The sequence below is a fragment of the Hippocampus guttulatus genome, chromosome 1 (genome assembly GCF_054856545.1).
Source record: "Hippocampus guttulatus isolate MCC_2025c chromosome 1, RoL_Hgut_1.0, whole genome shotgun sequence".
In the NCBI taxonomy this organism is placed as follows: Eukaryota; Metazoa; Chordata; class Actinopteri; order Syngnathiformes; family Syngnathidae; genus Hippocampus; species Hippocampus guttulatus.
In genome coordinates, this window is record NC_141261.1 from 24,536,260 (window position 1) to 24,559,178 (window position 22,919).

Sequence of the window (22,919 nt, forward strand, 5' to 3'; positions counted from 1 at the left end):
TGAATAATCTTGCAGAAGTTTCACACTAAATAAATTTGTGAGTAACGTATCATCATTCAAAATCAACACTGACATTATTATTTGGTGGTGTGGTGTGGAAGTTAAGTGTGTGTTATAGCTCAATAAAGTTTGGGAAACACTGGATGACATGGCAGATTTAGTTGGGCCCTACGAACTGTGCACACTAATCCAAACAATTGCATCAATCTCTGCTTTTCTGCCTACTTGATCATGAAAATTCAAGTAGGCTTCATGACGACTCCTGAATCGATTTTGTTGTCTGTGCGGTTGAAAGTTGATTTAGGACTTAAAAAAAAAAAAAGCACAACAGACAGTAAGAATGAGCAGTCTAAGTCAACAATTTAGCTTTTTTCTTTTCTGTGTTGTTGTTGGGGTTTTTTTTTTTCTTCAACAAAACAAAACACTGTATGAGAGTGGCATTCACATGCAGGCACTCACGGCAATCTTCCGGACTCTCATCTGAGTTGTCTCCACAGTCATCCTCTCCATCACACTTCCAGGCAAGTGGTTTGCACAGAGTATTGTTGCATTGGAATTCATCCAAAGGACAGAGGCGGCCAGCTGAAAGAACATCAAGTGATTCAGAGTTTATCTGGGTCAAAACTGATACAACTCAATCTCACGCACAGAATCAGAGCCGGAGAATAAGGAAAGAGCAGAAAAAAAAAAAAAAGAATTGCGCACTCACCAGCAGTGTGGCAGTCCTCCTCATCACTGCCATCCATGCAGTCTGGGTCAGCGTCACATCGCCAGCGAATAGGAATACAGTGCCCATTTTTACACTGGAATTGGTCATTGTCACACTTGAGATCACAGCCATCCTGGAAAACACGGCCCCAAAATAAGTAAATAATGCAAGCGTTCAACTTTGTTCTTGTGAAGACTGAAGAGTCAAGCGTTCCGGGCACCTCATCTGATCCATCGGCGCAGTCGCGGTCCCCGTCGCACTTCCACCGTCCAGCGATGCAGCGGCCGTTCGCGCAAGCAAACTCGCTTTCGGAACATTGCCGAGGCACTGCGCGAAAATGCATCAAGACAGGACAGCAGGTGGTCAGGGAAGACAATGAAAGGAGCTTTGCACAATTAGCTACATCGGCTCTAATCTGGACTTTACAAGGACAACAAGGACATTAGAATCAGCTGTCAGTGTTGGTGACTGCAAGCACACAAACAAACACGTTTCACAATGAAGACCTCTCTCACAGTGTCAATCAAAACGGAGCATTGTCATCTTGATCAATGGAGAATTGAAATAGTTTTTGATGATGCAAGTGTAGCCGACAAGGTCTCCTTTATAAAAAGCTTTAAAGGACGCGTTTGTGCAGTGGCAGATGGACAGTGGACAACACGGAACGACTAATTCCAAGTCTCCTTGCAGACTCTCACAGCAGGGCTCACGGATGGGCAAAAGCATGACAGGCAACTGACCGAAAATGTTTGACTTTTGAACGTGGAAGAGACTTACCTCTAGCTCGTGCCAACAGGACAGTATGAAATGAAAGAGACAACAGATGAGATGAAATGGCCTTGCCATGACAGTGACTGGATGTTTTTGACACACAGTCAACATGTTAGCGCGAAGGGAGTTGAAGGTTAGTGAGAACGGACAAAGGGCCGAGTGAAGACGTGACACCAACCGCATTTATCTTCATCCGAGTTATCGCCGCAGTCGTTGTCGTAGTCACACTGCCAGCGGCCCGGGACGCAGCGGTTGTTTTTACATCGGAACTGGTACGGCTCACATGTCCTCTCAGCTGCGCACAACGAGCATTGCGATGACAACCAATCAAAGACCACCGACAGATCACCTCATGGACTTCGGGCCGTGTTGCTACTTGAGGTCTGCTAACCATTCTAAACATTCAGTTAACTGCGGCAAATGTTGAAAGTAATATTTGACACGAATTCCAACTCTATTTAACATAAAGAAGGGTGCGAATGAAGTATCCATCCATCCATCCATAATGATGGATGTGAAGATGAAGAACTTCAAAGTGGCCCTTGAATTCTTCCATTGTCTTTTCGTGACCCTCGAAGGAAAGAATTGCGACACCCCTGGCCAAATGTGAGCACAAAGACAAAGTAAGGCGAGCGGAGGTGAACATGCTCACCGCACTCCTCCTTGGGCTCGTCGGAGGCATCGCCGCAGTCATCTTCGCCGTCGCACTTCCAGCGAGCCGGGATGCAGCGTCCGGAGTCTTTACAACGGAACTCGTCCACGCCGCACGTCATCTGGGCTACAGATGGGAACAATTTGAAGCTGCTTTTACTAATCAGATCAAATGCGCGGCGGTAGAGAGCCACCGTTTACCCAGCTGGACATCCTCCAAATATTTACGAGTTGTGGAGATGAACCGCAAAGTAAGTCATGTTTCTACTATGACGACCTCCGTTTCAATATTTAATATTTAATGAAATCAAATGTCTTCTTTCTCTCGCTGCACTGTTTCCTGCACGCACATGTGAGAATTTATTATTATTATTTTTTTTTGGGGCCGGTCAGATGTCAGCCTTTATCTGTTGCCATGGCAATCTAATATGGCCAGTTCACAATCAGTTGTGCTGGCCAATGTCACTTGAATTATATTGGCAACGGGACTGAAACGTTTCCATTCCTTGATTAGCAAGGCAGAACACATCTGATGTGGTATGCGCACATGGATACATTCGATAATCAGCATCCCTGGTGAGTATGTATTTATTTATTTATCGTTTTGTCATGTTTTTTAAAGAAATGTTGAGCAAAATAAATGTACAGCTGCTGCTAGATTCTGTTTTTGTCCCATTTTGCTGGTTTCTGTACTTGTGAAATCACCGTGCTGGATTAAGTCAAGCAAGTCCCCACTGAGGGCCCAGAGAGTCAATGTATTTGGTCTCCGAATGAATTCTCAGCCATTTGTCTTCTTTCTAACTCAAACATAAAAATGAACCTGACGCACAGGTATTGTGATTTTGGTGCAGCTGTGCCATAGATAACTGTGTCCCCGGGGAAACAAGTTGTGACGCACATACGCCATTTTATTGATGGCTTACGAAATGACTGAGAGTAGCGTATTTACTTATCATCTAAAAAAAATGAATGATTCAATATGTCCACGTACCACCTGAAATGTGTGCATAACCCTGGTTGGGAAACACTGCTATATATACATAACTGCATCCTATGGGACAAGCCAAGTGGGCTGTCCAGGCATTTGAAAGCAAACTGATGAGAAAGATGTCTTGACAAGAGAAGGGGAGTTTTCCGTTTTGAAAAGAAATCTAAGCGCTGCAGGAGAAAAACAAAACTGTGGAAAGCAAATAATTCTTCTGCTTACTGCAGTTGGCAGGTTCATCAGATCCGTCCACACAGTCGTTGTCGCGGTCGCACACCCAGACGCGGGGAATGCAGCGTTTGGTGATGGCACACTGGAACTGGGTGGGTGCGCATGTGACCTCAGCTACAGAGAGAAGTGAGCAAATGTTTTTCCATGGCGAGAAATCAACAATCCGAGTCGGATGAAAGTGAGAAACACTCACGGCAGTCTTTCTCGTCCTCTCCCTCGCCGCAGTTGTCTTGGCCGTTACAGCGGAAGATTCCTGGGATGCAGCGACTTGGGTGGGAACATCTGAACTGGCTGGGCAGGCAAACATGAATATCTGCAGCGTCGTTACACAAAAGACCCATTGTGAAATTTCGACGGAACAATGGACGCTGCAAAATAGGCATCCGATGTCAGAATGTGAGCTGTACCGCAGTTGGCCTCGTCGGAATTGTCCTGGCAGTCGTTGTCTCCATCACATATGTACGCAGGGTTGGTACAGATGCCTGTGCCACACTGGAACTGGCCAGGTCTGCACTTGAACTCGGCTGTCACGAAAACAAAAGTGAATTAGTGCTCTTGAACTTGTCGATTTCAGCACAGTACGCTCGCGGCATGTCTGAAAATCGGCACTCACAACAGTCAGCCGGCTCATCTGAGCGATCGCCACAATCATCCTCCGTGTCACATTTCCACCAGAACGGAATGCACTTATCATTCTTGCAGACAAACTACGAGACAAAAAGTGGAGATGCATGAAAGGCACATTGTTGAGGCGATGAGGAGGATGTTTGTGCAGTTGCCGTCACCTGGCTGGCCGTGCAGTTGGACATGCATGTGCGCTGGTCGTTGGCAAGGTAGAAGTTGGTGGGGCAAGCGCATTTGTAGCCCCCTCCAGGGGAGAGGAGGCACAGGTTACTGCAGCCGCCGTTGTCCGTCTGGCATGGGTGGTTGCTCACTAGCAAACACAAAACATTTCAACAAAGGGCCAATGGCACAGACGATTTTCCTGGGACGTGCCTCCATGTCTACCAACTTTGATGCCCTTTCATCTATGCAAAGTCGTGTGTGTGTGTGTACATAACTACGAATACGTACTGTATTTATGTCAAAGTTATTACATTTCAGATCGCTGCACAATTGCAGATCATGCGAAATATAATTCATAGGAATTCGTGTTCCACCATAATGGTTTAAAAAGAGCAACAAAATATGACTTTGGGTTATTGCTTCTACAGTGAGAGTGTTACCCTGGGGTTGGCGGTAGGGGTGATAAATGTGGACATCCATGGGCCGATGCAGGGTGCTGATAAGGGTGGTCTTGTTAGTCCCCAGAGTCTTGTGAGCTCTGTTGATGGACTTGGTCTCCCAGTCGGTCCAGTAGATATATTCCTCAAACAGTGTCATGGCAAAGATGTGTGGGATGTCTTGGCTAAGAACTGCCAAAAGACAGCACACACACAAAAAACATTTCACAATTTGCAAGTGTCTTACCACTAGAATATTGCCCGGATTGTGGATAGGGTACTTAATGAAGTGGCCAGAGTGCATGTTTGAATAATGCAAGGGGTCAGAAATTCAATGAGGACTTAAACTGCCAACAATAAATAATTCCAGATATTTGACAGTCCACTGTTGCAGCAAGCAATGTGGCCGAGCAGATTTCGAGGCACTGTTAATAATACACAGAAGCCGAGTGCGTGCGCAGCAAATCGGCCAACGCTATATCTAAAGTGTTACGCAATGTTCGATATGCCCGATTAGGTTTTATACACTCAAAGTGCTCTTTCTGCTCCGATAGACTTGGCATAGCATGCGTTTGCTTTCTGCGTTTGGCGAAAATGCGTCAGCACACAATTCCTGTTTGGTTATAAAATACGGTGAAAAGCCATATGCACCGCCTTTATCCATGTGCAACCCTCAAGTCTAGCTCATAGATAATCCAAAAAAATGTCACCCGGTTCTGAGAATTGTTTCACAATTTGGACTGAGATTGCATGAGGTGGCCTTCAGCATGTTCCTATCACAATCCAAAGGGAACGCTAATTATCTCCCTAAAGGCCCTGTGACATCAGAAAATGTTCCTTCTTAAGCAGAGATACTTGTGAGCAATACACATGTTGCATTTTGACCGGTAAAGAGATTGTCTGTCATTTAAAGTGATGTAGAATTTGGCCATATGTGACTTTGCGACATATTCTACTTATTTAGACATCCCTACCCCCGTGAATGTTCCAAAATGCTCTAAGTGCAGCCAAAGTACACAAAGATAAATGACCTGTGTGTCTTCTGGTGCCATCCAGACTGGCAAACTCAATGTAATCCTCCCGGGCGTCTGCCCAGTATATGCGGTCATTGATAAAGTCCAAGGTCAGGCCATTGGGCCACGTGATCTTGTCCTCTATGAGCACACTCCTGTTGGTGCCATCCATGCCAATTCTTCCAATATGCGGGTTGTCACCCCAGTCAGACCAGTACAAGTACCTAGACATAAAAACAGATGGTGTTATGCATCCTAAAGATACACTACGTCCTTCGAATGACAACAATCGCTCATGGGGCCTCACCCGTAGCGCACATCCACGGCCACAGCGCGAGGTTCCCGCAGCCCGCTGTTGACCAGCACCGTTCGGTAGGCTCCGTTCAGTTTGGACACTTCAATGGTGTCCCGGCCTTTGTCACACCAGTACAAGTTGCCCCCCACCCAATCCACAGCCACGCCGTCTGGGTTACTCAGAGAGGTCCGGTGCAACACCTGCATATCGAAGATGCAAATGTTCACTGCATGGGCCCAAGGGTCGCCTTTCCTCCCCCCCACTGACTGACCTCCATGTCGCTGCCGTTCATACGCATACGTCGGATCATGCTGCCCTGAGTGGTGACGTCGGTCCAGTAGATCATCTGCTCTGCATAGTGGAAGTCCAGTGCCACGGCATTATTCAGACCCTAAAATTATTATTATTTTTTTTAAAAGGCAAGTATGAGTTCGCAGGGGCATCGAAAGGAAACAATAACAACCTCTCCTTTTTGCTCTCTACCTGTTTGATAAGAGTGTAGTTGGAACCATCCAAGTTGAGCTTTCTCAGGTAGTATCGGTTAGCAAAGATCAAAAAGGCCTCCTCCTCTGCACACACAAACAAGATTGAACATTTTCTGGAATTTATTTATTTTTTGAGCTATCAACAACCAATTCGGTGCAGTACCTGATGTGGATTTACAGATGGTGGCATCATTGGGGCTGACTTCAAATCCATCCACGCAGAGACAGTGGAAGCTGCCGTGTGTGTTGATACAGCGCTGAGTGCAAGGGTAGACGCTAGTGCACTCGTCCACATCCACACAGGTCTTCCCGTCTCGCTTCAGCTGGAAACCGGGATGGCACCTGCACTGAATGCGTCAAGCCCACAAGAGAGGTCAGCTTCGAAAAGACAAGCACTATAAGGCCTCAATTGCACCGTTGAGGCTCTAGCGGAGTTTGCCTAGTTCCCGCCCTCCCCTTTGTTTAAAAAAAAAAAGGATATTTCTGACTTACGAGTCAAATTCATTCCGTGATCACGCTTGCAATTCAAAACCCACATCTGAAATCATCCTTGCCCAATGAAATGAATGGAAACGCCGCCATCATCAATTCCAAAAATGGCCCTTAGATCGCGATAATATACTGGAACTAAATAGAATACAAAGAGGCTCCGGCACGTCCTCAAGCCTCGTGGGGGTAAGCGCTTCGAACTATGGACGGATCAAGAACGAAACGGTTTGTGCGGCATGATCATATAATGGCCATTGTGCTGCTCCTTTTGGTGTGTGTACCTTGGCCACCGAGGGGCAATATCATAGCTATCGATGTACGACACATTGATTTCAAATTGGCGAAGCGTGTCAGGTCATTCGTAAGTTGAAGTAGCACTCTATCTAGATAGGCAGCTCCTATTTTGTCATTCAAACATCCAAAAGGGGCATGATTGCCATACGGCAAAGTTTAATTGGTGTTTGCAGCAGAAATGATTGCACTCCATTAATTCTGCCTCGCAAATGCCTGGCAAGGGCGACATTCCCTGCCCGAAAGTGAAGAGTACCAGAGAGGTGTGGTACCGGGTGTAGGCTATTGAAAGAAGTCGTGTCCCAACGTTTCCAACACCCTTAAAAAGCACCCGTATACATACCGTACAGTTACACCCCAAATTATTTACACTATGGCCACATTTTAAGAAAGTCCATTTCTATTTGGTGAATGTAAGAGCGTGGCAAAAGACTAACATTGTGTCAATGCAGGCACACGTAAATATAGTTTGCAATTCAGCACTGCCACTTTGGCCGCCGAGTAAATATTAAAAACCAGAAAACAAACGCCACGCAGTTCACATGACTAGCCTCCTACTTGTGTGAAAACACGAATTTACACGATGATTCATTCTGGTCCATAAGTAGGGTGCAGGCACACACGCTTAATGATTTTCAAAAGAAGCTCAGACCGTACTACAAACACGAAAGTTCATGCTCAGTTCAAGCTGTTCTTTACGCACCTCCTACTTTCAGGAGGGAGAGCCAAAACAAGTTAGGGTCTTACGCAAGCACATGCCTGAAGTCAGTTCCCAACTTTTTCGCCCCGCTTGTTGGGGAAGCGCATCCGTTAAATACCGGTGGGTCTCTTCGGATGCCTCTGTATACAGTAATTGATACGCTCACTGTTCATATAGACTTGGCCAGTCAGTGTTTGCTTGGATTTACGAGACAAGTGCTGTATACCGAAAAAATAAAATAAATCCACACTGAGATGGCTTGCTTACCTTGTAACCAATCTTGAGGTCATCACAGAGTTGTGAGCAGCCACTCAGTTTACTGTTGAGACACTCGTTGATGAAGCAGTTGAGTTCATCGGAGCCGTCGCCGCAGTCATCATTCCGGTCACACAGCAGAGTCTCGTTCACGCAATTTCCATTGCGGCACATGAAGGCCGATTCGTTACATGTCCTCACTGAAACCACCCAAACATGGTGTGTTAAGTGCCGCACGAGCCGGAACGCGCACACAAAAAAAAAGGCGATACTCTGGGAGAGGTGTGTGTTTGTCGGCCCAGTGAAATGAGAAATGCATGCAAGATTGAAGGGTTATCGTTCTGATTTATAATACTGCTTGTGGAGGTGCACCAAACGTACAGTATGCAGCAAACTGCGCTGCTTGTTAGAAACGCGGCTTTGGAGAAACCATCCCGAAGATGCAAAACATCGTTTGAAAATATTCACCGGTATTAAGGTGTGTGAAGATCAATGGAGAATTGCAACCAGCAGAAGAGAACCAACGCGGATGCGAATAATGCAAACCACACTGCGCTTGAAGAAAAAGCTACTGTTCGGTAGGATGGAACCTCAAGTTACAAACTCGGTTCGGTGAGCCCATTTCTAACGCAAAACGCTCGTACATCAAGGTAATGTTTCCCATTGACATAAATTGAAATGCAAGTCATCCGTTCCAGCCCCAAAACAAAGTTATACTTACAGTAACTTTTTTATTTTTACCCATGTGTGGTTGAAAAGTTAACATTATAAATGAAAACACCCTATTGTAAAAGAAATAAAGCACTTAAAAAATATACGATAACATAAATTCACTACACATCTCTTGGTAAGTTTTATAATGCGCTGGTCGCCTCGCTCACGCTAGCGAGTGCTTTCTATTTGTCACGCTGCTGAAGAGCAAAACAGGCGCAAAGCACAGCGCTGGCCTGTCTGTTCATTTAGAACAGGCACTTTGCCTTTTCTTAGGAGCCGTTCTGACAGGTTAGCACGTTGTTGATTTTTCTAGTAATGTTGACTTTCAATATGTGGACAAGGACATGGACCGACTTTACTGCCTACTCTTGGGAAATTTTCTGCGTAACTGTGTGTAAACATGACGTCCGTAACTTTAGGGTCCACAGGACCGTGAATTGAAAATGCCCGGAGTACAGTAGACTAGTCGTGGACTGAGGACAATTCCCACCTGAGTCGGTGCACCGTGGATTCTTAGGAGCTTCATCAGAGTGATCTTGACAGTCAAACTCGCCATCGCACTCCCATTTCTTTTGATTGAGGCAGCGGCCGTTGGCGCAGCGGAACTCTTCAGGACCGCACGTTGGATATTCTGCAAAAGACAACAAAGTGATTCGATTATTCCCAACCACGGCGGGCGATGTTTTCTCACCGTAGACGGCACACGCTCACCACATTCAGGAGACTCATCGGAGCCATCGGGACAGTCAATGTCATGATCGCACACAAAGTGCTTGGGTATGCACTGCCTATTCTGGCACAAGAACTCACTGTCGTCACACGTGCTGTTGGTGTGCACTGTAAATGGAAAGGGATACATTTGTGGAAGGCTTGGCAGAAGTCAATCCAGGATGATGTCGCCAAACGGGCTGCTGTGCTGAGAGTGCGCATGTCCAACTCACGGCATCCGGCCTTGACACTCTCGTCGGCTCCATCCGGACAGTCATTGTCTCCATCACACTTCCAGCGCTGGGGCACACACACGTGCGAGCCGGGACACTGGAAGGCCTCGGGACTGCAGGTTTTGGATTCTGGGTTCATGGAAAACGGCAAGGGTATCGTAAAATGACCGGGTTTGCAGAATTCCAGCAACTGTCAACGTCAGAAACTCTCAATGGAAATGAATAGGAATTCAATTGACAGTTAAAAGGGAACTCCGGGAAAGCAGATTTGAGAAGAATCAATTTGATGTTGTGGCCAAAGATTGCCAGATAACTTTTGAGAGGTGTTTTGCTGGTGCAGTCTAACCCCTGGTGCTGCCATCCCATGTGTAGTGAAAGCGCTTTTGGAATGTCCTCCGGCCAGCATAAAGCACCTGACAAATGCTCTCTATTAATTTGACGAATGAACACTTTTTGGAAGGCTTGGGCAAGACGGGCTGAGTAATATTGAACTGAACATGTTTTTGTTGCTCAATGAAAGAATGAATTGTTCCAAACATGTTCAAAACTTGATACACGTCTACCAGGCAATAAATCCATTGAAATGTTATTCTCTTTAAACTGTAACACCGATATGATCTGTTGGCCAGATGAGGAAATGATTTAGTGGCTTTGTGATTTCGATTGTTTTTATATTTGCATATTGTATTCACGAATTTTGACAAAGAAGACAAGAGAGACTGTTTTTATTTTGGCATGAAGTTTTTGTAGTACTCTGGTCCTGGTTCTTGTTTGGCTCCGTGTAAAGCCCATGAGGTGGAGGGATACTATTGTCAAGTCAAGTCAACTGTATTTATAGAGCACTTTGTATTGTGCGCGTGACACAGTAATAAAAATGTCTTTCATCCATTCATTCTATTATTTTGTTTGGATTTGTGCATATGACAAAAGAAAACATCGATGTTTGTGCTTGAAAATGACACGTGATACATCATTCGGGGAAAGGGCTCAAGAGCTGCTCGCAGTTGAATGCGTGGCTTACTGCATTTGTCATCCTCGTCCGATCCATCGCCGCAATCATCAGAACCGTCGCACACCCAATGGCTGGAAATGCAGCGGTGATTTCCACACTCAAACTGGGCGGATGTACAAAATGTGTCTGCAATTGGAGCCGTACAAAGATTTCAGAAAAAAACTGAAAAGAATAATTAAACTAGGTTGACTATAATGCAATGATCAGTACAAGTGCACCCTTCCATACTTGGGTGTTCCGAATACAGAATGCGATGCCGACGGTTTATACACTCTTGCCACTGAGTTTAAGGAGGAAACTTCTTTGAATCGACATTTGACTGACCGCAGTGTGTCTCGTCAGCTCCGTTCTCGCAGTCATTGTCCTTATCGCAAGTCCAGCTCATCGGAATGCAGGCGCCACTGGAGCAAGCAAAGAAGTTGACTGGACATTTCAGCTTGCGTTTATCTGCAAGACCAGACAGAGAAATCACAAGTAGGCTTGAATGGGTCCAAACGGACTCCAGGCAGGAAAAGCAGGAGCAGCTGCGCACCCGGGCAGTTCCTCTCATCGGAGAAGTCGCCGCAGTCGTTGTTGCCGTCGCACAGCCACGAGGACAGATAACACAGAGTGGTTTTCTCGCAGCTCTGGAAGGAAGCGCCTTTCACTCCCAGGCGGAAGAAACGCGAGCAGTCGGTGGGTTCTGGCCATGAACAAAAGACATTTTCACGACCCTTCGTTTGATCTCCAGCATCCTTTTAAGCGGCCTTACGGCAGTTCATTTCGTCGCTGGCATCCTCGCAGTTCACCACCTGGTCGCAGCGGCTGAAGTTGGAGATACAGCTGCCATCTTTGCACTGGAACTCTCCAACTTTGCACAGGGTCACTACAAAGATACAATCATACGAGTGAACATAATGTCACCTCCCTCTCACTTGAAGCAGCCGGAAAGCAATTACTGAATTTATCAAAACATGTCAGCTAACCAGTCTCGATCTTTTCAAGTCAAATTGGTGTGTTTAAAAGAGCCCATCAGACATGCGAGCAACTCTGACTGGATCACACAATTACAATAGCATAGTGCAATTTTTTAATTGCACTAAAAAAAAATTATTTTTTTTAAACATTCCGATGGAATGGATGCCGATGACTTACTGTTACAAGGCATTTCATCAGAGTGGTCGCCACAGTCGTCTGTGCCGTCACACCAGAATTTGTGACCAATGCAGCGACCGTTCATGCAACGCCTGTAGCCTTTCTTGCAAATTCGATTGGCTAGCGAGACAAAACAAAACAGTTGATTAGAAAGAAAAGCTTTTACAGTTAAAGATCTGCTGTGTAGTGAAAATAATGGCTACCTTATCAATAAGCACAAACAAAGATAAAGTTAGGCTGATGTTTTTGTTTGTTTGGGTTTTTTTTTTTTACTTTACACGTATAAAAAGTTTAAAATATCCCCACACGTGTTTATTATCGCGTGAATTCTGAACTCCCTCCTCAGGAAGCCGCCGTGATGTTTTTGAGACTTTTTTTTTAAAGCCAAGAATGGCCAGAACAAACAGTTTATGAGATGTTCTAGTTCAATCGGTTGCACAAATCCTTACCGCAGTAGGACTGCTTCTCATCGGACTTGTCCTTGCAGTGGGCCATGCCATCACAGGTCAGGCTATAGTTGATGCAATCGCCGTTTCCGCACTCAAAGTCGTCCACACTCCCGCAAGACATATTCAGCGCTGGTGAGGTACAGTCATGTTTCATCACTGAAACCGCATTTGTTTCGATGTTGAACGGCTTTCTTTTCTCCTGAATTCTCACAAGAGCAGGTGTTGTCTTCCAGTAGTTGTCTGTCTCCACGGCAACTGCAGTTGACCCTCCCATCAGACGTGGGCAGGCACAGGTCTTGGCAGCCTCCGTTGTTTGTGCGGCAAGGAGAAAACTCACCTGAATGGTGTGCGGCCCAAGAGGGTGGAATTATGTTCGAGTGAGAATTCTATCATCTCTGCAACTAATGACTCAGCGGAGGGAAATACAAGCGAGCGGCGGTGAATTATGGGAAACGAATAGCACTCGACGCAACTCACAGCTGTTGGTGTCATTGGCCACCGCCACGATTCCCATTGGCTGCTGGGGGATGTCTGCCCGCAACACTTTCATGTCGCCACCCGTGTACTTGTCAGCTCTCAGGACCGCCCTCCTCACCCAATCCGTCCAGAAGATGAAGTCTCCGTATACGGCCAGGCCAAACGGATGCACCGGCTCATTCTTCAACAAAACCTAGAAGGGAAAACAGTTGAGGGCTCCTTCCAAATAACTCGTCTCTACGTTACCGCCGCGAGAAAGCCTCCTTACATATCGGCTGCTCCCGTCATACTCGCAGCGCTCGATCTTGTCCAAAGTGGCATCAGAGAAGTAGAGCTTCTCTGCCCGGTGATCGATAGCCAGGCCGTTGGGAGTTTTAATATCACTGCCGATGATGGCCAGCACGTTGGCGCCATTTAGGGAAGCCCTCATGATACTGGGGGTCTGCTCATTCCAGTTGGTCCAGAACATGAGACTGTGGTCAGAAAACAAGCAAACCAAAAAAATAAAAACAGGACCGATAATATTATCTGCAGCCAAAACATGCTGAGGAATTAAAGCAACAGCTGAGTTGCACGAAACAAACGGGTTGGTGGGAAGAAAGCAGAGCAAGAAAAACAGCTGGAGCTGGGCCCAGCCCGGCCATGTTTGGATCGTAATGACTCACTCCTGACACTCATCCAGCACAAAGGCTCTCGGGTGGTCCTCTCCAGACATGGTGACCACGGTGTTGCGGTTATAGGCCACAGAGCGGCTCTGGTCCACGGTGTGGCGAGTGATGGTGGAGGTTGTGTAACTGGTCCAGTAGAGCGTATCCCAACCGCGGTGGTACGCTAGGCCCTCCACTGAACCGACATCTGTGGAAGAGAAGGAGCAAGTGGCCCTTTACTTTTGTACTTTTTTTTCTTTCTTTCTCCTAATCTATGGAAGGTGGTTTTAACATACAGGTCAGTGAGCATTAGAATACAACCCATGTTGTTCTCGCCATTGACTCGCACTTTGTAGGAGCTGAAAATCAATCCATTCTGTTTGGAACACAGCTGAAAAGGGATAATATGGAATATTTGAGCCTTTAATTTTCCAAGCTGCTCTACCTCCCTTGAAAACCTGCGCATCTGAAAACCGCTGATCGATGGCCGTGTTTTGAGAAAGCCACCAATGGAGATACCTGCTGTATGCAACATCAGAGTTGCATACAAAAGGTATTTCATTTTTTTCCCCCAAATTCTTGTTTATTGATACAAAATGGCCATCATTTTAGAAGGAGTGGGGGAGAAAAAGCAAAGAACATGGTGCAGAGTATGTGTGCACAACTGCTGTTGATGGCGCGCGCTTAAAGCGCGTGTGTCATCCTGACACTTGATGGCATGCTGCCTGCACATAGAAATGCAGCTCCCTGTGGATCCACTCATTCATGGATGGGAAGAGAACTGACACGGAACAGCTTGACAAGTGAGCCCTGGGGGAGGCCCTGACACTGCAGCTGTTCAAGTCCGCGTCTTCCTGAAGACGCCATTTCTAAAACACGGTGCCGACCTTCCGCAAAACATGGAAATCCACTCCACTACGCCGTCTAACCGGCTCCAAAGCGTGCCGTCTATTTGTTCATAGTCCTACGATGAACGACCTTTATCACCGTTCAACGCGGCCATAAAAACACGAACACTCCAAGCAGATGTTTGCTCTCTGAAGAAAGTCAATAGAACCTTTTGAGACGTTTTGGATGAATGACCAAGAGCCATACATAGATGATCTAAATGGAGGACAAATCCACTGTTGAACACCAACTTGACTGAATGCACCTTCATGGCAGGTTGACAAACTAAACACACACAGATAGCGTAGTTGCTCTTTTTATCCTTCCAGCCTTGACACTAACAATTGCCTCCAGTCACGAGAAGGGAATACATCAAATAGGTGTGTGACAGTATTATATAAGGGGGGGGGGGGCTATTACAGCAACCCTCCCGTTGCTAAGCTTGTCCTGAGGATACTGCGCAAACAGTGGGAGAGACCTGCTGGAAGACCATTCCCACTCTGAGCAGGCATGGGGAATGAACAGGCTTTTTACATTCAGGTTCATTATTTATCATGAATGCCTTGTTGGAGCACAGTTCTTGTTCCAGCGGAGTCTACATGCTACACATGCTACACGCCTGTGAGGAGCTTCAAAGCGGACAAGTCGTCACCTGCCGCGGCGAGCATCAAGTGGGATGGCTTGAATCTCTCCTGTGCTTGACACAAAGTGCTCCAAGGGATGAAGAAGAACATGTTGATGTTGCTGCACAGGGACTGGCCCTTCAGGTCTTGTTTTCATGTTTTCTAACAAAACTGGGCATTCGGGCAACTTTCGATGTGCTCTGGAAATTGTTTGGAAAATGGCAAAAGCTTGAGTGGCCACATGAGTGCTTTTGCACATTTGTTCTCAATGATGAGACCTCTTGAATGAAGGAGTGAGCAGTAGATGTGTTTTACTAATTGCTATCATTACGAGAGGGTAGAGCGGGCCGTCGTTGCGATTCCCCTGACGCTATGTGAACGCCCCCCCCCCTTCTTAACATTAACAGGCTCTCAGATTAATGAGCTAATTGACTTTAATTGGGAAGGCATGGAGATGACAGGACAGGACGTAAACAGCAGTGAACTCGGACAAAGCAACAGGCAAGAGGAGGCTGCGATTAAGGTTCTGGTGCCCATTCTGGATGGTCTAATCCTGGTGACTGGCCTGGTAGGACAAATCCTGGTCATCAGCACCCTAACAGGGCGGAGGCGGAAAGACCGCCGCCCGCCACACGGTACAGACACCCTGCTGCTGGCCCTGAGCGCGGCCGACTTGCTCCTGTTGCTTTGCCTGCCCTTCCACACGTCGGCCATCACGTTGGGATTCTGGCCTTTCGGGAGCTTGCTGTGCAAAGGGGTCAGCTTCCTGGGCGTGGCCTGTTCTTCGGCTTCCGTCTTTACTTTGGCTGCACTGGCTGTGACTCGCTACCTCACAGTGGTGCACCCCACCTGGGCGTACCGCTCCAGGATGCACCGGCGGCTCAAGGTGACGGTGGCACTTCTGTGGCTTCCCGCCTCGGCCTTGGCGGCGCCTCAGTTTGCCTTCCGCACAGTGACGACATCCAGGGCGGTGTACTGTTTTGCCTTTCTGTCCGACTTCAGCCAGCTCGTCTACAGCATCAGCCTCTTCGTCTTTGGCTTCGCCCTACCACTGGGAATCATCGTGCTGATGTACGCAAAGATCTACTGCTTTCTTCGACACGCGCGATTGTTTGGAAATGCCCCTCGGCTGGAGCGCTACCAGAGTCAGGTCACTCACACGTCAGCTCTCTTGGTCCTGGTCTTCACTCTCCTCTGGCTACCCTCCTACGCGCTCATGTTCTCCTTCATCGGGGGAAGCATTCAGGACTCAAAGGGTTACAATACAATTTCCATTTTGGCCAGATTGCTGGCATCGTCAGTGGCGGTGGTTAACCCCCTGCTGTATGGATTCATGTCTCAGAAGTTCCGAAGAGAGTTGTTCGAGCTGGGGAGAGAGCGATGGACCGTTTGCAAAAACTCCCTGAATGCTTGTCCTCACACGATGATGGGCGGGGACCTGGTGCGGACCTTTGAGTTGGACGCAAGCTCTGAAAGCTAAAACGGACGCAAATGTTATTCGTCTCTGAGTTGTGAAAATGGTCCATGCAAATGAAAGCCAGCACGTTTGTGAAGTCGCAAATGGATGGATCGAGGAGGGCGAGGGTCAATCTGCGTTCAAACGCTAGTCCAGGGAGGCTATTGTGACAATTTACAAAGATATTCCAAGCGGCAACTCCAAAATCTCACAAGTCCATGGGTGTAAGAATTGTGAAGCCGCTCTCAGATCAAGGATCCGATTTCAACATGCAACTTCAACGGTGAAAAGGTTTTGGATGGAAATCGCGTTTGATTTCAGTAAATAATTCTGCAACTTGAACAAATCTTAATTTCATTACAACCTGTAACATGTTTTGAAACAGGGTGTCATAATTCGAAATCACTGGGCGAGTTGCTCGAATTCATTCAGATTATACTCTGACAGTTAATGATTTGAAAATTGCACAGAGAATAAAAAAAGAAAAAGAAAAAGATAACGCAGAATAATTTGGAATGCGATGTACAAAGAAATCGCTGCACAATACAAGAGATGTGCAGAATTTTGAGGTTTGGGCTTCGAATCCCTGCTGTGGCTCTCCTGCGTGTACTTGCGTGGCGGGGTTATTCCTGCGACTCCAGCTTCCTCTCACATTTCAAAAACATGCACGTTGGCTTAACTGAAGACTACGGTTAAAAGTTGAAACCTTTTTGCAGCGTTCAATAACAGAATTAAATGGGTTCAATTCTGCTTTACAAGGAAATGACAGATGCCGACCATTCAAAGAACCGGCTCTGCTTTTCATCATGTCGTGTGATCCTGAGAAAACACTCTGAAATATGTTGTTAACGTGTCCTCTTTTTGCTCGCCGTTTCAGAACAGACCGCGTTGCTTGCGTCTAAGTGAGTCCTCAGGCAATCCGTAGTGGAAAAAATCAAATAAAATGTTACCGCGTGTCATAAACGTCCCTTTATGATTGTCCCTTTTATTTGACAGTCCTAAATGACTCAATTAGCTGAGAAATGCTGTTTTGTTTTGAGCGCGGCATCGAATTGTACTGTATGACAATGATTTTTATTTACTTGTTTCGAGTATGCAGTATCGCTAGACGATAGGGAAAAAATACAAACGATTGAAGTAAATGCAGTGCTGTTCTCAGGCATGCTCGATGTATGATGAAGGAGATCACAGTGAGAGCGAGCGCAGGTCCACCCAGACAATGTTGGGTGCGTTCCACCGTGATCATACGTTGTATGTTTTCACAATATCAATGCAGTGGATCCGCGCATACTTGCAGTTGGGCACCCGTGGATTTGGATATTTGTGGAAGTAAATTCAATATTTCTTGAATATTTGTTGTTTTGTTGTTTTGTTTTTCATCCTCCATTTTGTAACCATTTATGAAGATTGTGTTTGGTGTGCAATTACTATTATGACTATTATTTTATTATTTATTTTTACTGATACTGACAGTTTAGCTTAGACTTTATTAAGTCACTTTATATTGCACAAGGGTGTCTTGAGTGTCGGCCAGTGAGCAGCGCTCCTTGAGATGTATTCATTTTTTTTGCCAAATGACTTCCTACTTACTATCCACCACAATCTTGCGGTCTGTGCCGTCGTCGTTGATCTGCTGGATATTGCCAAAGTGAATGTCGCTGAAGAAGATATGGTTGGCTCCCTTTCCGCCGCCTCCATGGTAGTCAAAGCTTAGGGCGATGACATTCTTCATGTGGTCTGGGTCTTCGAAAGGCTTTATGGGAGCGTTCAAGTTGGTCTCGTCGGACAGGTGGATGCTCTTCAGGATGGTGCGCTCCGAGTAGAGGAGGTAGCCGTCGTAATCGCGGCAGCTGCGGTTGTCCTCGGCCAGCATGCCGTGGGCGCAGGCGCAGGTGTGCTGCCCCTTGCCACGGTAAAGACAAAGTTGCTCACAGTCGCCGTTGTTATGTTTGCAGATGTTGGTGCCTGTGGAAAACAACAAGTAAAAAGTCCTTTCCATCATGTTGGTCAGATTTTGACAACACCCGAAATGTATCAAAGGTGCAGTTGAAACAGGTCATTCAGATAGACTGGAAGAGTCACAGAAAGGCTAAGAACGCATCCTTGGAAGTGTATTGGTCGATTCACCGATCAAACACCTGATGTGAATTTGCACCTGGATACATCAACCGAAAGCTGAATATCTCTGGTTATTTTGGATGAGTAGCGCATGTTATATGCTCAACATAATGTTTTCCTACCGTGTTGCCTGGCCCTGTTAAACACTTTGATATCTTTTAGTTGGACACCGATCCCAGTCCTGAGTTGGACTGCATCAGTGGCGTTGTCTTTGCTGCCTCGCTTGATGGAGCCATTTGCGTGAGTCCTGTGCAAAACACAATGATACTCTCAATAAAAAATTTGGGGGGGGGACATCAAGCATGTTGGACTGACATACGGTAGTTTCAAACATTATTATTACAATATTTGTCTTCAGAAATCACCCGATTCTAAAGACTGACCTGTCACTCCAGTAGATGTACTCCTCGAAAACAGAAACTGCAAACATATCCATGTTGTTGTTGGCCAGCACCAGTTCTCTATTCTCTCCAGTCTCCAGGTTGATGCGCTCAATCTTGTCTGTCCTGGCATCACACCAATACAACAGCCCCTCCTTCGCATGCAGACCCCGTACAACGGCTTGCGTCAAGGCGGACGAGCAAGACACACAAATAATGACGAAAGCCCAACGGCAGAAGTCAGGTACCCCTCCTACCGTGTAGTCAACAGAGATTCCATTGGGCCAACTGATGCTGGCGTTGACCAGGACCAGCCTCTCAGAGCCATCCAGACGAGAGCGCTCGATACGAGGGTACTGACCCCATTCTGTCCAGAACAGGTACCTTCACAGAACATGACGTGGAGGACATTAAACAGTCACGCGTCAGGAGCAATTTGCTTCAAGCAAGCAGCCTTACCCTTTGACTGGGTGGACAGTGATGGCTCGGGGCTTATCCAGGCCCTGGGAAATCACCACGTAGCGGAAGGAGCCGTTCAGCCTGGCCACCTCAATTACGTCGAAGCCCTGGTCGGTCCAGTAAATGTTTCCTGGAGAGCAGTTGGTCAATATCGATATTTTTATCCAAATATTGTTATATAAAAAACAACAACACTTGCTTTATTGTGAAAAGACACAGAGCCCATGAGTGAAACAAAACATGGACCTGATCGCCGTATGCAAAATGATGCCATATGTCCAAGAGGTTTCACCACAAGCAGACCTGCAATCCAGTCGACGGTAATGCCCTCCACCCTGCCGATGCCATTGGTGACCACGTCTTCTCTCCACGTTTGATCTCGCTTGGCCCTGCTGATGGTGCTCAGGCCCATGTCTACCCAGTAGATGGTGTCGTTCTCTGAAAAGGACCAATGGGTTACCAGTTAATGCTGCAATGGGAGAGTGAAGGAGCTAGTTTCATTCCAAAGAGACCACCTTTATAATTTTATTTGTGCTTTTATTGTTCTTGTTTTGATTGTAAAGTGTCCTTGAGTGTTTTGAAAGGCGCTTATAAATGAAATGTATTATTATTATTGGTATCTCTGTCTCTCTCGAGCGTCACTCACCAGCGTGGAAGTCGATGCCAACAGCCAGAGAGGTGCCAGACACTGGCACCAAGGCGTCGGATTTGTCGGCTGGGTCCAGCGGAATTCCTCTGATTCCCTCATGGACCGAATAAAGCAGGAAAGAGCCCATACCTGCTCAGAAAGAGAGAGACATATTGTGGCCCTTGCCGAAAAGCCCTTGATGACAAAAGGCAGCTAGCTAGCTGTGTTACCTTCACACGACTGCTGCCCTGTCTTGAGGCTGTAACCGGCAGTGCACATGCAGGTCCTGCTGGTTGCTGATGTGGGCAGACACAACTGGGAACAATCTCCATTGTTGTTACTACACAGATTGACACTCGCTGGGGAGAAGAAAGATCACAGAGGTCAAACTATGTTGCACTCATTTTTCCGAGCCATAGAACATACACGAACCCCAATCATTTGTGGTGGATAGGCATCAAGCCCTGCCACAGATTCACAAAAAAAAACCCACAAGAAGCTGGCTTCCCTGCTAAAAATATTTATAGCTGAGGAGAAGCTCCAAACCCCCCCAAAAAAAAGTGTGAATTCATGAAAGGCGATTTTCAAAGTAAGTTTTCCTACTTCCTCCGACTCCCTTTGAGCATATCAACTGTACTGAACCAGAATATGTATTGACACTTTTCCTTTGAATTTGTTTTTCCTTTTATGTCTTTCATGTTGTGTTTATAGGTTCAATAAAGCAATCAAAAATGATCAATTGATCATCTCAGTGTGAGTCAAACAGATTGATTAGGAGGCATGGTTCATTAAAGCACACATGCTGCAAGATACAGTGGATATAAAAAGTCTACACATCCCAATTCAAATGCCAGATTTTTGTAATACAAATAAGACCGAGATAAATAATTTGAAAACGTTTTCCAACATCAATGTGACCTACAACCTGGATAGCTCAAGTCAAAACAAACCTTTTCAAGTGTGAAAGTATAAGATACTGTAACAAGCAGAGATATGGTTGCATAAGTCTTGCATACCTGCTTATAGGTAGGAGTGTGGTTGTGTTCCGAATCAACCAGTCAGATTCATAGTAACGTTAAATGGGAGTTGGCGCACACGTGTCACTATTTAAAGTGTTTCTGATTAACCCCAAATGAAGTTCAGCCATTCTAGTAGGCTTTTCCTGACATTTTTGTGGTCATGTCTTACACCACAAGCCATTGATCTCATTGTTTAAATGCATCAGACAGGAGAAGGGGTACAAAAGCATTGCAAAGCATTAAAGAACACGGAACACAGTGAAGACAGTCCTCATTAAGTGGAGAAATATGGACATCCCTCTTACGCTGATGAAGAAAGCTGGTCAGGGCAACAATAAAAGAAAAGGGGACAACAATCTCTCATCTCTTCACATGTCTGGGCCGTAAGGTAGGGAAGCAAAATGGTCTTATCTGACAAAAGACATCCAAGGCAGGCTAGATTTTGCAAAAACACACTTAAAACCTCTGAAATATATTTGGAAAAAATATGTTACGTTCTGATGAAACTAAGATTGAATTTTGTTTGGCGCAAACACACCTACTAAGTTGCGTTCAGGACGTACGCAAAGTGTGCGACTTCCAGTATGTGACGAGTGCGTACAACTGCCGGGTGAGGCATAAACAAAACAATCCACAGTCAAGTCATCTCCTGGGTTGCGTACAATTGCACTTTTTAATGATAATCCACGACCTGCAATGGAAGAAATGCCACTTGTTTGCCGTCTCACCTTTCTGTACGTCTTCGTCATAGATGGTCATATGCATCATCGGAGAAGTGTTATTCCGTAAAACCTTCCAATTGCCGCCGTCCTTCTTGTCGCACGTTCCAATCTGATCAGTCGCCTGGTCCGCCCACCACAGCTTGTCTCCTACACAAAGGCAGATCATGGATGCCCATACGCGGCTGAAAAAGGGACAAAAAGCATTTGCACTATAAACTTACCCATTATAGCCAATGCTGTGGCCTTGTTGAGTTTGCCTTTGACACCATCCAAGATTTCCAGGTGAGATCCATCCAGATGACAGCGATTAATGGTGCCATTTCCCGAGCTGATCCAGTACAGCTGCTCCTTATCATAGTCCATGGACAGGCCTGGGTGGAATTATGAATGAGACACTAATGTACACATGTATGCGCTATGTCTAATCAATCCATGCATTTGTTTCAGGGTGAAATGCAGGTCTTGTGTTGTACAGCTGCTCACCAACTGGTCCCTTCTGGTTGACGAAGAGTGAAGTGCGGTTGGTGCCATCCATGTTGGACATGCTTATGTTGTCACCATCGGTCCAGTACAACTTCCTGTGGTCAAGGGGGGGGGGGGGGGGGGCACTCACATTCTGTACTTGAAAGCACGAGTACGGACAAAAGAATACTCTAGTATTATAGAACTACTCGTGTATACAGTAATCCCTTGTTTATCGCGGTTAATGGGAACCAAAAACCACCCGCGATAAATGAAAATCCGCGAAGTGGCAACCAATTAACTAATTATTATATAATATATAACTAATTAACAGGTAATTGTGTTTTTTTTTTAAGTCCGCAAACGGTCCGCGAGAAGCTGCAAAACAACAGCGAGTCACATAGAGCAACATATACAGGACTGTACTTCATGTATATTTAAATTTTTTAAATTCATCTATTTTTCTATTTATTTACTTATTTTTAAATGTTTGAAAAAATCCGCGATGCACTGAACCCGCGATAAACGAACCGCGAAGTAGCGAGGATCACTGTATAAGGAAAAGTACAAAAAGCAGACATGCGACATACAAAAGTGAAAACAAATTTTAACTGCCAATTATATGTGATGGTTTAAAAAAAAAAAAACTTGCGTGCGCACAAAATAGTTTCCTTATTTCAGAAACTTCAGGA

General features: G+C 45.9%; 2 protein-coding genes across 5 annotated transcripts in view; one reads left to right on the forward strand and one right to left on the reverse strand.

Annotated features, from left to right (window-relative positions):
* LOC147211097 (low-density lipoprotein receptor-related protein 1-like) overlaps positions 1–22,919 on the reverse strand; it is an 83,289-nt gene that overhangs the window by 10,711 nt on the left and 49,659 nt on the right. For all 4 annotated transcript variants that reach the window (XM_086121809.1, XM_086121791.1, XM_086121817.1 and 1 more), the window contains 41 exons: positions 22,249–22,343; positions 21,987–22,136; positions 21,772–21,912; positions 20,255–20,383; positions 20,043–20,174; positions 19,700–19,834; positions 19,397–19,526; positions 19,195–19,321; positions 18,941–19,092; positions 18,680–18,804; positions 18,030–18,404; positions 13,491–13,680; positions 13,094–13,298; positions 12,826–13,018; positions 12,560–12,685; positions 12,349–12,477; positions 11,900–12,019; positions 11,517–11,630; positions 11,298–11,447; positions 11,090–11,212; positions 10,775–10,891; positions 9,754–9,882; positions 9,524–9,649; positions 9,303–9,443; positions 8,111–8,298; positions 6,527–6,710; positions 6,362–6,447; positions 6,150–6,269; positions 5,891–6,078; positions 5,602–5,807; positions 4,574–4,762; positions 4,133–4,281; positions 3,961–4,054; positions 3,755–3,871; positions 3,541–3,660; positions 3,339–3,461; positions 2,133–2,258; positions 1,659–1,775; positions 930–1,036; positions 710–842; positions 460–582 (listed from right to left, as the gene is read on the reverse strand). In XM_086121809.1, the coding sequence (XP_085977935.1) occupies positions 460–582; positions 710–842; positions 930–1,036; positions 1,659–1,775; positions 2,133–2,258; positions 3,339–3,461; positions 3,541–3,660; positions 3,755–3,871; positions 3,961–4,054; positions 4,133–4,281; positions 4,574–4,762; positions 5,602–5,807; positions 5,891–6,078; positions 6,150–6,269; positions 6,362–6,447; positions 6,527–6,710; positions 8,111–8,298; positions 9,303–9,443; positions 9,524–9,649; positions 9,754–9,882; positions 10,775–10,891; positions 11,090–11,212; positions 11,298–11,447; positions 11,517–11,630; positions 11,900–12,019; positions 12,349–12,477; positions 12,560–12,685; positions 12,826–13,018; positions 13,094–13,298; positions 13,491–13,680; positions 18,030–18,404; positions 18,680–18,804; positions 18,941–19,092; positions 19,195–19,321; positions 19,397–19,526; positions 19,700–19,834; positions 20,043–20,174; positions 20,255–20,383; positions 21,772–21,912; positions 21,987–22,136; positions 22,249–22,343 (5,924 nt within the window). The remainder of the gene's footprint in view (positions 1–459; positions 583–709; positions 843–929; positions 1,037–1,658; positions 1,776–2,132; positions 2,259–3,338; positions 3,462–3,540; positions 3,661–3,754; positions 3,872–3,960; positions 4,055–4,132; positions 4,282–4,573; positions 4,763–5,601; positions 5,808–5,890; positions 6,079–6,149; positions 6,270–6,361; positions 6,448–6,526; positions 6,711–8,110; positions 8,299–9,302; positions 9,444–9,523; positions 9,650–9,753; positions 9,883–10,774; positions 10,892–11,089; positions 11,213–11,297; positions 11,448–11,516; positions 11,631–11,899; positions 12,020–12,348; positions 12,478–12,559; positions 12,686–12,825; positions 13,019–13,093; positions 13,299–13,490; positions 13,681–18,029; positions 18,405–18,679; positions 18,805–18,940; positions 19,093–19,194; positions 19,322–19,396; positions 19,527–19,699; positions 19,835–20,042; positions 20,175–20,254; positions 20,384–21,771; positions 21,913–21,986; positions 22,137–22,248; positions 22,344–22,919) is intronic.
* Positions 15,288–17,090, forward strand: LOC147211098 (galanin receptor type 1). Its single transcript, XM_086121886.1, has one exon. The coding sequence runs from the start codon at positions 15,288–15,290 to the stop codon at positions 16,461–16,463; it is 1,176 nt and encodes a 391-aa protein (XP_085978012.1). The 3' UTR covers positions 16,464–17,090.

Excerpts from the sequence above, each read along its gene's own strand:
- LOC147211098 (XM_086121886.1), top strand. The coding sequence starts at position 15,288 with ATGTGTTTTACTAATTGCTATCATTACGAGAGGGTAGAGCGGGCCGTC.